The 18,152-nt window shown below is 39.0% G+C and overlaps 1 protein-coding gene across 1 annotated transcript in view; it reads right to left on the bottom strand.

The window, feature by feature from the left end:
- Window positions 1-18,152, bottom strand: part of ADGB (androglobin) — a 315,129-nt gene that overhangs the window by 96,108 nt on the left and 200,869 nt on the right. The window contains exons 23-26 of the mRNA XM_007943219.1: window positions 14,296-14,430; window positions 13,384-13,537; window positions 10,756-10,943; window positions 2,172-2,356 (exon numbers count right to left, since the gene is read on the bottom strand). Coding sequence (XP_007941410.1) covers window positions 2,172-2,356; window positions 10,756-10,943; window positions 13,384-13,537; window positions 14,296-14,430 — 662 coding nt within the window. The remainder of the gene's footprint in view (window positions 1-2,171; window positions 2,357-10,755; window positions 10,944-13,383; window positions 13,538-14,295; window positions 14,431-18,152) is intronic.

Genomic DNA, 18,152 nt, shown 5'->3' with positions numbered 1-18,152 from the left:
TGGCATAGTCTCCAGCCTCACAGCAAGACGCAAGCCACCACTGACAGAACAAAGTAGGAGGTAATTGGGATAGAATTTAGGAGGTATTTCAAATACTAGCAGGGTGACCCATGGTGGATGGGTTTCAGTGGAGATTGCAGACTAAGACAGACTTGGAAGAAGGAAGGAGCCATCCAATTCTTAAAGAACTGGCCAATGAAAACATTATGAATAGCAATGAAACACTGTCTAATATATTCCTGAAAAACACAAATTAATAGCATCCCATTAAAAATAATATCATTTAAATGAGGAATTATTGCTTAAGAAGTACTGAGTTTTTGTTTGGGTTGATGAAAAGCTCTTGGAGATACATTGTGGTGATGGTTGCACAATGTGGTGAATGTGGCTGATGTTGAATTGTATGCCTAAGAAAGGTTAGAATGGCATAACTGTTGGTGTACATATTTTATCACATTGTTGTTATTGTTATGTGCTGTTGAGTCAGGCCCGACTCATAGCAACCCCTCCTTGGGTTTCCGAGGCAGTATCACTACGGAAGTAGATTGCCCAACCTTCCTTCTGGGGAGTGGCTGGTGGGTTTGAACTGCCAGCCATCTGGTTAGCAATCAAGTGCCTTAGGCACTACAGTACCAGAGCTCCCCTTTTAATTTTTTTCTTTTAAACTACACCATGTTTGGAATCTAAATGAAGAAAAGACCTAATTCACAATAATAACACTTTCAATCTATATGAAGGAAACTTTAATTTTTTTCTGTATAATATAAAGAAGTCATGAATAAATGGAAGGAAATCACCTGTACTTTGATACAAATTTAATGTTGTGAAGTTATCCCTTCTTCTTCATTAATTAATCTATATATCCCAGGCAGTCAGAAGAAAAATAATGACAGATTTTTTTTTTTTTTTGCATTTTAAGGTCAACTTGAAGAATCATATGGAAGTTCATCTGGGAATACAAATGTAAAAACTGAAGTATCTTGGGAAAGGAGAGCAGTCATGGACAATGGCTCTGTTTCCAGATGAACTTCTGAATTCTATCCCAATTATCCCCCTGCTCTATTCTTCTATCTGTCTGTTTCTTTACCAGAACTCAACTCATAAAGTTGGTTTGAATGTGTATATATTTTTCTTGTAAAATGTGAGTTTTGAAGTGAAATAGTGATCAATGGTGTGATAAACCATAAACTGTATTTACCTCTAGCTATTTAAGCCAGAAAATTGAGGATGGATGTTGGTGGTGGCTCATTTTTTCAAAGAAAAACCTTGAGGCTATTAGTGGAATAGGAGAGATGCACAGAGGTTCTTGTGAAATCTTTGAAATTAAGGTATCCCACAAGAAACAAATTATGAAATCTACAGAGAATGGATTAGAGCAAAGAAAACAAAGCCATTTCAAAGAGAGAGAGTGAGTTATCTTCACAGTACTCTGATTAATGGTCTTAACATAGCTGAAGAAAAATATATAAATGCAAGGTGGGCAGATTTGAGTAAGAGACCACCAACACTACTGCACTGCACCACCAGAGTGCCTTAATACTGTTGTTGTTATGTGCTCTCAAGTCGGACCTGACTCACAGCGACCCCTCCTTGGGTTTCCGAGGCAGTAGCGGTATCTCTAGGGAAGTAGATTTTACCCAACCTTCCTTCTGAGGAGTGGCTGGTGGGTTTGAACCGCCAGCTTCTGGTTAGCAGTCAAGTGCCTTAGGCACTATGCTACCAGAGCTCCTTCCTTAATACTACTGAGAACTAATAAACAAGCTGACGTTGAGTTAATTCCACCTCATAGCAACTCCATGTGTGTTAGAACACAACTGTGCTCCCCGGGGTTTTCAATGGATGATTTTTCAGAAGATCACCAGGTCTTTCTTCCGAGATGCCTCTGGGTGGACTTAAACGTACAACCTTTTGGTTAGGAGCCAAGTGCATTATCTGTTTGTACCACCCAGAGATTCCTGGGGTTAATTCAGGGATGGTGGGCATATGTTCCGAGAAAACAGGATTTTCTTTTTCTTTTGCAGAAAAAACTTAATGTTTCAGTTTAATTTACAGTTTAATAGAGTACACTTTCCACTTCCCTATGTCTAAAGCAGGAGCTCTGAGCTGCATTTGTCTCAAATAAACATAAATAGCTCTAAATCCAAATGGCAAATTTAAAATGCCACACTTACACTGGGAGCTCAAGTCTTTCTCATTCATCAGGAAGTTAAATGCTGGGATTATAGCTTGTCCCTTCCCAATGGTGCTCACAATAGTTTCTTCATTTTCTAGGATCTGCAGTTTGATGAATGCGTCAGCTTTGGATGTGCGTACCTGTACTGTAACAGGATGTGGTAATGCACCTTTAACTGAGTACCTACAGAAAAAATATTCAACTATATAAGCAAGTATGATGTTCTTAACCTCAAGCCAGTCAAAGAAACTGTATATTTTGTGCACATGATCATCTTAAAGTAATGCCACTTAGGAAATTCCACTAAAATCCTGGAAATACTAGAGCTAATATAGATTTTGGCAAAAGATCCCAAAATATTGCAGTAAAATAAAATGAGTATAAACCAAAAAACACCAAACTCACTGCTATTGGGTTGATTCAACTCAGAGTGACACCTTCCTTGGGTTTCCGAGGTGGTATCGCTATGGAAGTAGATTGCCCAATCTTCCTTCCAAGGAGTGGCTGGTGGGTTTGAACCGCCAGCCTTCTGGTTAACACTCAAATGCTTTAGACACTATGCCAAAATGTGTATAAGACTTTTAATATTATTAAATCTCAAACAGTCAACTTCACTTTTTGTTTAGATATGATAAGACAGGAAAAAACAGAACAAACCCATTGCGGAGTTGACCCCCAACACATGGTGACTCTGTTTGTCTGGGTAGAACTGTGCTGCCCAGGGCTTTCAATGGCTAAATTTTTTGAAGTAGATGAACGGGACTTTCTTCTGAGGTGCCTCTGACTAGGCTCAAACCCCAAAACTTTCTGTTAACAGCTGAGCATGTTAACCACTTGCACTACTCAGGACGTGTATGATAAGCACTCACCTATAAAACTTGATAGATCTGCAAGCTACTGTCCCATCAAACCTCTACAGATCTGTAAACTACTGTCACACCAAGCCTTTCCACTACACAAAAGCTAGACAAAGAGAACAACTAGGGCAGAGGGAGTGCCTTTCAAAGGCTCCTTGGCACCATGTTTTCTTTAATTCACAAAATACAGAGACACCAAAAGCAATCACCCACTGCCTCCATCCACAATCTTTACATACAGGTTGGGAACCTCCTGCAGAAAGACTGGAAACAAGTACCTTCGCCTACCTTTTCCAAGCCCTCACTTGATACTCTCGAAGAGATAGTCTTTCTCCTATTTCAGGTGAACCCTTCCAAATGGACAGGACCCTATCGGAACATTCCGTTTCTCTGGAAATTTGCTTTCCTGAGTATGTTTTCTCTCCTGTATCTTTTATCTCCTCCTGTTTCTTCTTCCTTGTTGTTCTCTTTTATGCATGTGCAAGTCTCCCCCTTATTTTATCTTAAAAAATAAAGCAACACAAAACAAAAAACAAACAAAACCTTCAACCCACATTCAGCCCAGATTCAGCTCTATTTCACTCCTCCCGGCTTCATCATCTAGAGAGTCTGTCTTCCCAATCTCTTCCTCTCCTCATCTCCACTGGCTTACAGCACCTCCCACGCCACTCTGCCTACTGTCCATGCGCCACACTTGTTCTACCAGCATCTCATGCAGCTTGTCTTCAAATCTATAGCAACTCAGTTCTCATCTTACTTTTACCTTTCAGGAGAACTTGCCAGTATTGAACCAACCCTCTTACCCCTCTTCTTTAAAAATGTTTCCCCTGTGAGCATAACTTATTGTTCCCCTCCTAGTTTGGGGCTGCTTTTTCAGGCTTCTTTTCCAGTGACATTTTTATAAATGTCCAAGAATCATAATGATCCGTCCTAGATATTAGCCTCATTTTATAAACTTCCCTGGGCACTTCTATGAGCAGAAACAGAATAATAGTTTCCAAATCTATACCTACATCCCAACTACCTACGTCACATCACTGGGACATTTCATTGGCCTACTATACTGATAAATGCTGATAAATGAATTACTGCCTTCCTGTTGCCCACCCTGAAAATGTGCTCCCCTAAGCCCAGGATTCTCTAACTGAGAGGCACTTACTCTCCTAATAGTACCCCCCATCCCCCACCCCACCCACACAGCCCATCAAACTCCAGAAGTACCAATCAACAAAGGCTGTCAATTTTACATCCTCAATATCTTAAAGTCTCTTTCCTTCTCTCCAGGTTTATTATCATTGCCTTGTCTCACACACCAGTATTATTTCTAAAGCTCCCACCTGGCCTCCCTCTCTCCAGCCATGCTCCCTTTCAATCCACTCAACACATTTCTGCCTTGTGACTGAACTCCATAAAATATGAGTCTGGTAATATCACTTTACTCAAACTCTTTCAACATTATGTTATTGCCCCTAAGGCAAAATTTAAATTTCTTGTCTCATGAAGCCTTTCGTGGAAAGTGCTCTGCCAATCTGGCTGGCCTTACTGCTTGCCACAATCAAAAAAAAAAAAACCACCAAACCCATTGTCATTAGGTTAATTCTGACTCACAGTGACCCCTCCTGGATTTCCAAGATGGTAAGTCTTTATGGAAGTTAGATGCCCCATCTTCCTTCCACGAAGTGGCTGCTGGGCTTGAACCGTCAACCTTCTGGTTAGCAGTCAAATGCCTTAGGCCCTGGACTACCAGAGCTCCTTACTGCTTGCCACAGCAGCCTAGAATCTCTCTTTGCAAACAAACAAAATGAGTATCTTTAGTTTCCTGAAAAGGCCATATCCTTGCTAACTTCTGAACTTTCACATAAGCGGATCAAGCAGTTTCCTCCTCAACTCCAGCAGCACTCCCTTGATGGTTTTAAGACTGGCTGCAAGGACTAACTGACAAATTGGGTAAAAATCACTTCTTAGTCTACTAGTAGGAGCTCTGGTAGCATAGTGGCTAAGACACTTGCCTGCTAACCAGACGGCTGGCGGTTCAAACCCACCAGCCACTCCTCGGAAGGAAGGTTGGGCAATCCTACTTCCGTAGTGATACTGCCTCGGAAACCCAAGGAGGGGTCGCTATGAGTCGGGGCCGACTCGACGGCACATAACAACAACAACAACAACAGTCTACTAGTGGCCCTGCTATGTGGTATCACTGTTTCCTATATTTCCCCTATCATAGTAGTTCAAACATTTTATCACAACTGTTACAGTAATTTCTTTCTTTTTTTTTTCCTTTTCTTTTTCTCTTGCTTTCTTTCAAATAGGCCACACACACACACACACACACACACACACACATGATAAGAAGCAAAATGACTGCAAATCCACTGCCATCTAGTAAATTCCAACTCATAAAGATCCTATAGGACAGAGTAGAACTGCCCTATAGAATTTCTAAGGCTATTAATATTTACTGAAGCAGAGTGCCTCATCTTTCTTCCAAAGAATGGTTGGTGGGTTCAAACCACTGACCTTTTGGTTAGCAGGCAAGGGCATTAACCACTGTGCCACCAGAGCTCCTACTTATAAGAAGTAGACATATTAAGAAGTGAACCTTCTACCTCTTCTATTGTCCTCAGCTTAGTATGTTTTCTTTCAGACTTTTCCATAAACTTTTACATATACATGATATATATAAACTTCTAAAAAACATACTTGGGATTATATTGCACATATTATTCTGCAATTTAATTATATTGTTGATTATATTTTATTACAGAAATGTATGCATGATTTTAGGAGAAAAAGGGTTTAAATTATAGGCAAATAAAAAATATGGAAAAAAATTTAACCAGAATATAACAAATCAAAGCCATTATTATTTGTGCATATATTGTCAAAGAGTCTTAGGTTTTCCTTTTGGAAAGCAATTTACTGATACGTAGAGGGTTACTATAAATAGGAATCGACCCAACAGCAACAAGTTTGCTTTAGTATGACATCTTTAAAACATATAATCACAATAATATAAGAAATCCTTAGAAATAGTCAAGAATGTGCTCTGATATTTACTACAAAATATGTCCATCATATCTCTATTCATACTATAAGAAAAGTAGATATGGAAATTTTTAACAATAAAAAATAGTCAAGTAAACTGTTGTATATCTGTGTATCTGATTACTGGGCAGTCATGAAAAAGGGATCACAAAATGTCATAATGGCACTGAGAAATTTTCACAATATAATGTTAAGTAAAGGTATCAGAGTTAGAAAGCTGTAATCATGTTATAATTTTAATAATATTAAACTGTGACAGGTAAAAACAACCAGAAAATACAACAAAATACTAATGATGGTTGTTTTTAGGCTGTGTAATTATAGAAGACATTTATTTTCTTCATGACATGACACATTTATATATGTTCCAAATTTTCTGCAATAACAATTATTAAACCAGAACAATATATACGTTGAAAAGAAAATATTCTAACAATTATTTTTTAACAATATGTATTTAATGGAGACTATTTATCAAGCCTTTATAGGTCCTATATCGATAAGCAATAGTTCCTACTTTCAGTAAATGTAAAATTTCATAGAAGCTTATGGGAAATTGAGCTAAACATTGATATTCTATGTTTTCACAATTAACAAAGGATGACAGGAACACACACTATGTAACTACTGGTCACTAGAATGCAAAAATCAGCACTAAAGAGTCAACATTTGTAGTAGGAAAATATGGACTTGGTGAAAGAAATGATGCCAGAGATTGCATGCTAGAATTTTGCAAGACTAACAACTTGCTCATTGCAAATACCTTTTTTCAACACATAAACCCTACCCGATAGAATACACAGGAATCAAATTGACTACATTTGTGGAAAAAGATAGAGAAATTCTGTATCATCAGTCAAAACAAGGCAAGGAACTGACTGTGGCACAGAACATCAAGTGCTCCTATCAAAGTTTACCTTGAAGCTGAAGATAAAACAAGTCCATGGGAGCCAAAATATGACCTAGATTACATCCTGGCTGAATTTAGAGACCATTTGAAGAACAGATTAGATGCAGTGAACACCAATGACCAAAGGCCAGATGAATTGTTATGACATCAAGAATGTCATACATGAAGAGAGCAAAAAGACATTAAAAAGATAGTAAAGGAAGAGAAGTCCAAAATGGATGTCAGAAGAGACTCTAAAACTTGCTCTTGAATGGACAGTAGCTAAAGTGAATGGAAGAAATGATAAAATAAAAGAGCTGAACAGATTTCAAAGGGCTGCTTGAGAAGACAAAGTAAAGTATTAAAATGAAATGTGCAAAGACCTGGACTTAGAAAACTAAGACACTTGTTTCTGAAGCTGAAAGAACTGAAGAAACAATTCAAGCAACATTGAAGGACTCTAAGGTCAAAATATTTAATGACACAGGAAGCATCAAAAGAAGATGGAGGCAACACACAGAGTGACTGCACTAAAAGGAACAAGGCGTTTTGCTAAACCATTTCAGGAGGCAGCATATGATCAAGAACAAATGATATTGAAAGAAGAAGTTCAAGCTGTCCTGAAGTAATTGGCAAGAGATTCCAGGAATTGATAGAATAGCCCTTGAGATGTTTCAACAAACACACCCAGTGCTGGTGCTTACTCATTTATGCAAAGAAATTTGGAAGACAACTGGCTGGCCAACTCACTGGAAGAGATCCATATTTGTGCCCATTCCAATGAAAGGCGATCCAACAGAATCCAGAAATTATGGAACAATATCCTTAACATCACACATAAGTAAAATTGTGCTGAAGATAATTCAAAAATGGTTACAGCAGTGTGTTGACAGAGAACTGCCAGAATATCAAGCCAGATTTGGAAGAGGGCATGGAATGAGGGATGTCACTACTGATGTTAGATGGATCTTGACTGAAAGCAAAGAGTACCAGAAAGATGTTTACCTGAGTTTCACTGACTATATGCAAAGGCATGCAACTATGGATCATAACAAATTATGGATAATATTGTGAAGAATAGGAATTCCAGAAGACTTAATTGTGCTCATGAGGAACCTGTATGTAGACCAAAGGGCAGCTGTAGGAACATAACAAGGAGACACTGCATGGTTTACTACCAGGAAAGCTTCGTGTCAGCACTGCATCCTTTCACCATATTTATTCAGTCTGCATGCTAAGCATATCATCTAAGAAGCTGATCTATATCTGAGAAGAAGAACATGGCATCAGGATTGGAAGAAGACTCATTAACAGCCTGCAACTTTGCCTGGTGAAAGTGAAGAAGACTTGAAGCACTTACTGATGAAGATCAAAGGCTGCAGTCTTCAGTATGGATTACACCTCAACACAGAGAAAGCAAAAATCCTCACAATTGAACCAATAAGAAAAATCATGTTAAATGGAGAAAGATTAAAGTTGTCAATTATTTCATTTTATTTGCATCCACAATGAACACCCATGGAAGTAGCAGTCAAGAAATCAAACAACATATTGCGTTGGGCAAATCTTCTGCAAAAGATTTCTTTAAAGTGTTAAAGAGCAAAGATTTCCCTTTTAAGATTAAGGTGCACCTGACCCAACACATGGTATTGTTAATAGCCTCTTATGCATGTGAAAGCTGGATATTGAGAAAGAAGACTGAAGAAAAATTGGTGGATTTGAATTATGGTGTTGGCAAAGCATATTGAAAATACCATGGAGTACCAGAAGAATGAGCAAATCTTTCTGGGAAGAAGTACAGCCAGAATGTTCCTTAGAAGCAAGAATGGGCAGACTTCACCTCACATACTTTGGTCATGTTGTCTGAAAGGACCAGTCCCTGAAAGAGAATGTCATGCTTTGGTAAAACAGAGAGTGAGTGGAAGACGGCAAGCCCCTTGTTCTGATTAGCTAGTGCCACTCTGACAAGAATATACCACAAATGGGATGGCTTGAACAAACAGGAATTTGTTCTCTTAAAGTATGGAGGCTTTAAGTCTGAGTTTAAAGTGCCAGGCTCTAGGGGCTGGGTGGAAGCCCCTCAACCTTGGGCTTCAGCTCTGCCTCTTGCTCCTGGCCCACTGAAGCTAGAGGCATCTCTTCACTCAGGCAGCTACTGGCTGCTGAGGCTAACAAGCCCAAGGTTGACAAATAACAAGGCACAGTCCCAATGTTACCAAACCACATGGCAGACCACTAATTCAAGTCCATTGAAAATCCCAAGGTTGGCAGGGCATGGCAGGCTGCTGAACAATGACATGGCTACATGCAGGGTCCAAGCATGCCATAAGCTAGAGACCATTCCCAAAGCTGCTTCTTATATACGGGAAGCAGATCACATCCCTAAAATATCTACTCAGCTGCTCCAATACATTCCACCTGGAGTTAATCACCGGTCCTACCATGGGGAAAAACTACATCCAGTTGCCCAGCCACTCAGCCAGGCCTAGCCAAGTTGACACGCAAACGTAATTACCAGCCCCCTCAACTAGCTGGATTGACACAATGGCTGCAAGGATGGGTTAAAGCATAGCAAAAACTGCGAGGATGGTGCAGGGCTGGGCAGTGTTTTATTCTGTTGTCCACAGGGTCACGGAATTGAGTCAACAAACTCAATGGCACCTAACAACATAGGAATGTGACCAGGACCAAGATATGACATATTAATCACAAAGAATTTGATTGTTGAAAGTTATAATTAAAAGTGATGGGTTTTTTTAGGTGGAGAAATGGGGTCAAGACAGGACATTACTGTTGTTGTTGTTGTTGTTGTTATGTGCCGTGGAGTTGGACCTGACTCATAGCTACCCCTCCATGGGTTTCCAAGGCAGTATCACTACGGAAGCAGATTGCCCAACCTTCCTTCCGTGGAGTGGCTGGTGGGTTTGAACTGCCAGCCTTCTGGTTAGCAGTCAAGTGCCTTAGGCTCTATGCTGCCAGAGCTCTCAGGGCATTACCAGATAAGAGGAAAGTAAAATAACATGGCATACGTGCCCAGTGGGTAGTTAGTTACACCTAGAGAGTGCTCTGTGTATGGAATGGCAGGGAAGAGTGTTGGGTATTATGTTAAGTGGTCTGAGTTCTTTTCTGTAGCCAATAGAAAGTTCTCAAAGATTTTAAAGCAGTGAAATCAGATTTTGTGTGTGTGTTACAAAGGTAACATTGATGACATGTAAATGAATAGAGAGACAGAGAGAGTGATAAAGTATAAAAAAAGAATACAACGGAGACATAGATTCCAGAAACACAGAAATTTTATAAAGGAAAGATGATGTGGGCCTGAACTAGTGCAGTGACAGTGAGGATAGAGTGGAGGGGAGAGTGTCGAGAGGCATGTCACAATTAGAATTAGCAGAACTGAATAACAGAAGAGAGTGGAGGGCAGGATGAGTCCATTCAAAGGGAGCACTTATAGGAGCAGGAAAAAGAGGTTAAGTTGGCAGATGAAGAGAAGCATGTAGAAGATAGTACTAGGCGACGGAATAGGAGGAGGAGAAAGTAGTAAGAAGAAAAAGTGTCACCAAGGATTCTATGATAGAAGGAAGGCAAGCGGGATGAGGAGTAAAAACTATCAATACCATCATATGTAACAAGACACCTGTATAACTGCATTACTCTACTAGTTAGCTGTTATCCAAAGAAGACTGAAATTGAAATTCAAAATTGACTTGGGATTTTTCTGGAGAATGCATCTTTATCTTAAAATAGTATTTTAAAAGAAATGCATCTTCCTGACTGTCACATATGTATACCTGAATAAAATGCTTTTATCATTGGGTATGTAGTAATCTTTGATTTCTTTCATGGCAAAGGTATTACTTGGAGGGTCTCGGGAGAGGCACGGGAGTGGATGATAAGGCCCGATGATGCGGAGTTTCCATCGGGAAGCTGACACAAACGTGTCACCGGTAAATGCTTCAGCCACGAATGTGTATCCCTTCTGAAAGAAAAAGGTATTGCACAGAAAGAAGCTGTGTTGTTACTAATTTTTCAAACGTATAATATATGATTTCCCTCTACCACCATGACATACATAAACACCCAGCTCTCTTAATAAATCTAGAATTGTCATGGTTTGAAACTCCTCTTAGATAGCTCCAGCTTATGTATTTTGAGAGAAATTGAATTACTTTAACACTACAATGAAGGCTTGTTAAATCTATGACAGGTCTTTTAAGTATGACTGTTTAATTCTAATTTTTTTTATTAGTGAAGAAAACTATCTTCAGACTTGAAAATGCAAAATAAACCATTTCAATTACTTCCTGTGAAGGAGAAACTCAGCGCCCTCTGAACTACCACTCAACAATTACCCTTACAAGAAAAGTGGAAGAGATTAACAGATGGTGATTTCCTTTTGCTTTTCTGTGAGACAGATGCAACTCCTTCACAGAGCCGATAGACTGTACTGAGATAAGATAAACCCAAATACTAAAGGATCTACAGCCTACAACTTCTTGCTTGCTTTCTATATTTCTGTTTGAAATATAGAAAATGGCCCTCCAGAGCCCCAAAGTTTAACTGTTCTGATTGTATGGGTATACAATGACCCCATTTCTCCACCATCTTTACCATCAGAGGATGTAATAAACAGGCTCAGAACCACTCCTCATTTTGAAACAACCATAATGGTTGGCCTATGAACGTTGCATTTGTATAAGGTTACAGAAAAATCCTTTTGCTGATCCACTTATATTCCTTATTATTTATTCCAGGTCTAAAGTCTAGGATAGGTCAGGACACAGAAGTATTTCACTTTCAACAGAGGCCTGCTAATAATTGCATGGATACTATCTGAATATTTCTCAGCATTGATTTTATTAAAAAGCAAGGGAGGCAGCCAACATATTTGGACTTGAATCTGGCTCTTGGTTTCTTTATGGTTGTTGTTAGGTGCTGTCAAGTTGGTTTTGACACATTTGAATTACGGTGTTGGTGGAGAATACTGAATATACCATGAACAGCTATAAGAATGAACAAATTTGTCTTGGAAGAAGTACAGCCAGAAGACTCCTTAGAAGTGAGGATGGTGAGACTTTCACTCATTTACTTTGGACAGGTCCATGGGGGAAACCAATCCATGGAGGACATTATACTTGGTAAAGTACAGGGCCAGTGATAAAGAGGAAGACACTAAATGGATTGACATAGCTGCTGCAACAGTGGGACAGAACACAGCAACGATTGTGAGGACAGTGCTGACATGGGTAACACTTGGCTCTGTCATATAGGCACACCTTGGAGATAGTGCAGGTGTGGTTCCAGACCAGCACAATATAATGAATACTGCAATAAAGTGAATTACACACATTTTTTAGTTTCTCAGTGCCTATAAAAGTTACATTCATACTATAAAGTAATCTACTGATGGAGGTCTGGTGATTCTGTAGTTAAGGCATTGGACTGCTAACCAAAAGGTTGGTAGTTTGAAGCCACCAGTCACTCTGCAGGAGAAAGATGAGGCAGCCTGCTTTCTTAAGATTTATAGCCTTGGAAACCCTATGGGGGTCGCTATGACTAAGAATTGACTTGATGGCAGTGGGTTTGGTTTTTTGGTTTGGTAGTCTATCAAACATGCAATAACATAATGAAAAAGTTTGAGATATTGAGAGAATTACCTAAATGTGACACACAGACACAAAGTGAGCATATGCTATTGGAAAAATGGCACCAACAGACTTGCTCAATCGACAGTTGCCATAAACAGGAAATTTGTAAAAAATGCAGTATCTTTGAAGTGCTATAAGCAAACCACAATCCAATGTGGTATGCTTGTAACTAACATCTCTGTGAGTCAGAACCAACTCAGCAACAACTAACAACAATAACAATGCTTTACTTTTGTCATATTTTCTTTGAGGAGAAGACGAGGGACATGAAAGCTAAAGAATCCTCTAGCGCTCGCAGTAAGTACCTCCTGCTGTAAAATAAGTGATACTCCTATAAGTAAAGATTTACAGACTCAGAAACCCTATGGGGCAGTTGTATCCTGTCCTATATGGTCACTGAAAGAGCTCTGGTGGCACAGTACCTAAGGCAACTGACTGCTAACCAGAAGGTTGGTGGTTCAAATCCACCAGCTGCTCCATGGAAGAAAGACTTGGCAATCTACTTCCATAAAGATTTACTGCCTCAGAAACCCAATGAGGGTTGCTATGAGATGGAATCAACTTGATGGCAGTGGGTTTGGTTTTCAGTTTATATGGTTGCTGTGAGTTGGAACTGACTCCAGGGCAGGAGATTTTCAGAAGTAAAGACTAGTAGCCCATTTATGTTAATTAGATAGAAAGCTCATCTCCCTTATCTTCTCCTGGACCTTTTACAAGGTAGTGGTGTTGCACTATCATTCTATTATATGAGGAGACAAATGATATATCTACCTTGTTCTTGGTATACAGGTAAGGTACCACTTTTTGGAACAACTTTGGCACTTGTTCCATTGTGTCATTATTAACAACGTGAAGCATACAGACTGGAAGAGTAGTATATACTTTGGGGACCACAATCATATCTTGAGGAACCAAAAATATTTCTCTGTAATTACAAAAAGTATAAACTTTAAAATTAATCTTAAAGTCTGAAATTAGGTTTAATGCTAAAACATAAAAAATTAGTCTAAAATCCCTAACTACAAGGTACATGTACTATTTCCCTTTAAAAATTATTAATAGGATATTTTGTCACATAAATACAAACTCTAAAAGAATCCTATTTTATATGTATATGAGATTTAATATATATATATATGTACATAATTCCAAATATAGATAATTGCACACACAAAAATCACTATCTATTCAGATTTTTCCATCAAAATACAAAAAATATAAGAGAGGTCAAATGTGATACAAGGTAAAAACAGTATTAAATACAAGTCGTTATTTGGTAACATCTTTAAACTTAGTAAAATCTGATGTTAATATTCAGCTAATTTGCTAGAGTTTAATTAGGTGATTTTTTGTCAATATGCTAATTAGCTAAAAATAGCTAATATGTTATGGCTTGGCCATTAAAGGATTTCCTTTCTATTCTGAAAGCACATTAATTAATTATATTTCCATACTCACAAAAAGTTCTGATAATTAATTCATATTCTTAATATTTTGTTTAAAGAAACATAAAGTTATCTATAATATCATCTAATTCATGCAAATCAGGTGTGAAATAAATTATAAATAAGAAAACAAACTGTAAGTTGATACTTTTCCCACTATCAGACATAAAATTATACAGGTATTAATATCACATGCCAGTTAAAAATGATTTCACTTGCCAGTGTATAATGATCTCACCTGAAAACGATAAACCAGGAATTTGGCGGCTGGTCTGGATAGTTCACAGTATAGTCAGCAAAAGCAATCTTAGTTTCTTCATCTTGATAGCATGGGTAGGATTCAATAGACTTGCACTTGCTTTTAAACATTAGTCTATAAATGTAAAAATAATGTATCAATGGTAGAAGTAATTTTTAAAATACACCTTATTTACAAAAGAAGAAACAGGCAAAAGGAACACAAAATATTGCAGTGCCTTGTTTGTTGGATTGCGTTCTTGATTACTGGATGGTTGCACAGTCTATGGTGGGTAGTGCAAAAGAAGGGTCATTCCTGGCCAATCGTAAGAGATGCCTTTCAGAGATGCCCAATTTTGTCTGAAGGGCTTAGACAGAAGAGAATCTAATTCATGACTGAGGAAGTAATTGAAGCTTTTGGTGAGAAATTAGAACAAAAGTTCAAGTTGTACAAGTAGGAAAACTAGAAGCAGGTAATAAAATTGGAAGTAAAGGTTCTGGAGTTGAGATAGGACGGATTTTATTGTGAAAAATGAGTTTGGAAAATTAGATTAAAACACCCCCCACAAACACATACACACACACTAAGGCCATAAGAGGAATAACATTACAGTGTTCCTTTTACACACTTCCTAGTGAATGGAGAAGTGGCGTGTTTTACTTGCTGAAAACTACGAACGAATGTTTCTCCACGTTTGCCCCTTGGAAGGCAGTGACGTAATCTAGAACATGATGACATGATGTGAGGTATCCTGTAAGTCTTATTTGTTCCAGTGTCCAGGAACTGGACCTAGCCTTTTAGGGCTTATTTGTCCCAGTGTGTCAGGAACTGGATCTACCTTTAGCACCACCAGGAATCTAAGGTCTTTTATACAATGTCTCAGGTACAAATTGGGAAGAAAGCCATTAGAGCCATAGACAAGATTTCTCTATTAGAGGTCCACATTGAGCTGCATGTGCTCTTGCCTTGCAGAAGACACACTGTTTAAAACATTGTACGGTGAGCAGGAAGCAAACCTTGGAGATTCTCAGGAAGGATTTAATTTAACTCTCCCTGCCATCAAGTTGGATCCAACTCATAGCGACCCCTCCTTGGGTTACCAAGGTGTATCACTATGGAAGTAGATTGCCCAACCTTCCTTCCAAGGAGTGGCTGGTGGGTTTGAACTGCCAGGCTTCTGGTTAGCAGTCAAATGCCTTAGGCACTATGGCACCATTTACATGATCCATTTGATTCTTTGGAACTCTGGTGGTGCTGTGGTTAAAGCATTGTGCTGTTAACCAAAATGACTGCAGTTCAAACCCACCAGCTGCTCCATGGGAGATAGATGAGGTAGACTCCTGTAAAGATTTACTGCCTTGGAAATACCATGGTGCAATTCTACTTTGTCCTGAAGGGTCACTATGAGTTGGAATCAACTCAATGGCATTTAATTTGGTTTACATTTATTTGATTATTGATCTTTGGTGATGGAAGGGAATTGATAAGGCTATGTTAGATGGGACTTTAAAAAGCCTTTTAAAATGGTGGTAAGAACAAAAGCTAAGGTGATCATATATCCTGGTGTCCCTGGGACAGTCCTGGTTTATGCTTATAAAGCTAGTATAATTACAAACAGCAATTCTTCTTTCTCTAAGAATCTAGTTTGAATTACTAAAAAAAAATAAAATAAAAACAAATATGATCACTCTACCCAGGAATTAAAATTTGGTGGCCTATCAATCCACTCCTTGGAAGGAAGATGGGGCATTCTACTTCGTAGTGATATTGCCTCAGAAACCCAAGGAGGGGTCGCTATGAGTCGGGTCTGATTCAACAGCACAACAACAACAATCAATGCAAATCACCACTACACAGTATGTGGGGGCTGGTTTAATCTAAGCTTGAGCCAACACAAGAACTAAGCAAACTACACAGGGAATTGACTATAATAGAACCCACTGTCATTCTGATGCAGGGGCAAGATTTAGGAGCTTTCCAGACTGCCATTCTTCTGGTCATACTTCCTAATATTTTCCACATACCTCAGGAAATATAAAATATAGGGCCTCCTGATGTTCTACATGGAACAACTTCAATGACCCATGAATCATGCTTGACAGAGTTGGAAGATTTAGTCTTGACTTTGTCTCCTAGGACAGACAGTTGATTTGGAGGAGTTCTGCATTTTACAATCTGAGAGTTCAAGGTTAGGCTTCAGAAACTCAAGGTTCCCCATGGAGAAGTAATGAAAACACCAATATTTTAAATTTAATGTTGTATAATTGTCCAGTATGTGGCACTGTGCTAAGTACATTTCCTGTGATAGCTCAAGAGATATTTACAACTTCATGAATGAATTGCAGTATGAGGTAGATATTATAATTTTTATAAGACAGATAAAAAATACTTAATTTGAAGATAAGAGGAGGTAATTTACTCCAGATCACATATATGGTAATTTGTGGAGCTGACCTTCACTTTAGGTATTATACTAAGAGATGTGATGTAACCATATAATTAACACCTGCTAGTTCCCACTACCCACCTGTCAGTTTGTCATACAATGGTGGCCTGTGTGTTGCTGTGATGCTGAAAGCTATGCCACCAGTATTTCAAGTACCATCAGGGTCATGCAAGGTGGAGAGGTTTCAGTAGAGCTTCTAGACTAATAAGCTAGGAAGAAGGACCTGATTATCTACCTCTAAAAAAATTCACCAGTGAAAACCTTATGAATAGCAGTGAACACTCTCTGATACAGTGCTGGAAGATGAATCCCTCAGTTTGGAAAGCACTCCAAATATGACTGGGGAAGAGCTGCCTCCTCATTGTAGGGTCAACTTTAATGACACAGATGAAGTAAAGCTTTTGAGACCTTCATTTGCTAATGTGGAATGACTGAAAATAAGAAGAGGAGTTGAAAACATTCATTAAGTATTGGGATGTAGAATGTACAAAGTATGAATCTAGGAATATTGGAAGTTATAAAAAATGAAATGGAGCAGATAAAGATGGATACCCTAAGCACCAGTGAACTGAAATGGACTGGTATTGACCATTTTGAATCAGAAAATCATGTGATCTAGCATGCTTGGAATGACCAGGTGAAGACAAATGGCACCACATTCATCCTCAAAAAGAACATTTCAAGATCGATCTTAAAGAATAATGGAAAAAATTCTGGTTCCCGGCAAGATGGTGGACTTTCTTGAACAAAGAACAGGTAAACCAATTAACACAGACACAGAAGATAATCCTGGATCCCTGAGCCTTGAAGGGAAGGATATAGAAGTGGACTAAACCCCAACTAGCTGAAGAATTTCCATGAAAATACAAAAAAAGGAGACATATGGAGCTGCAGTTCGGCAGTGATCCTGAGTGATCTTGATAGCACAGACAGCTTGGAGATTCCCAAGTGGTGGTGGGACCTAAGAATTAACCAAAACATCAGCCCTGCTAGCCAGGGACTGCACGGAGGACTGTGCATGGTGGTTGGGGAATAAACGGAGAAGGTGAAGAGAAAGGTGGGCTGAGCTGTGGACTTTTGCTGGTCCAGAGGATGCCACCATTTTGAAGGTTTAAAAGCGACTTGACTGTTTTGGATATTTAAAGAGATAGCGCTCTCGCAGATTCCTGGAGCTTAAGAACACGTTCTGCTTTCCAGCAACCCCAAGGACACTCTGGATCCGCAAGACTGAAAAGGTATGACATTCCTCTTGTTACTTTTATGTTCTTATACCCCACACCTGCTTGGTGAACAGAGGTGCAGCCATTCCCCACTACCACCTACCTTCTGGGCCCACAGGAACTCCATCACAGTCTGTGTGCTCAGACGGAGCCTGGGTGCCCTGCCCTGTTGGAGGACTGATTCTTTTTTT

The sequence above is a fragment of the Orycteropus afer genome, unplaced genomic scaffold, assembly GCF_000298275.1.
Source record: "Orycteropus afer afer isolate SDZICR_OR568_19922 unplaced genomic scaffold, OryAfe1.0 scaffold00101, whole genome shotgun sequence".
Taxonomy (NCBI): Eukaryota; Metazoa; Chordata; class Mammalia; order Tubulidentata; family Orycteropodidae; genus Orycteropus; species Orycteropus afer.
This window is presented reverse-complemented; position numbering and strand designations above follow the sequence as displayed.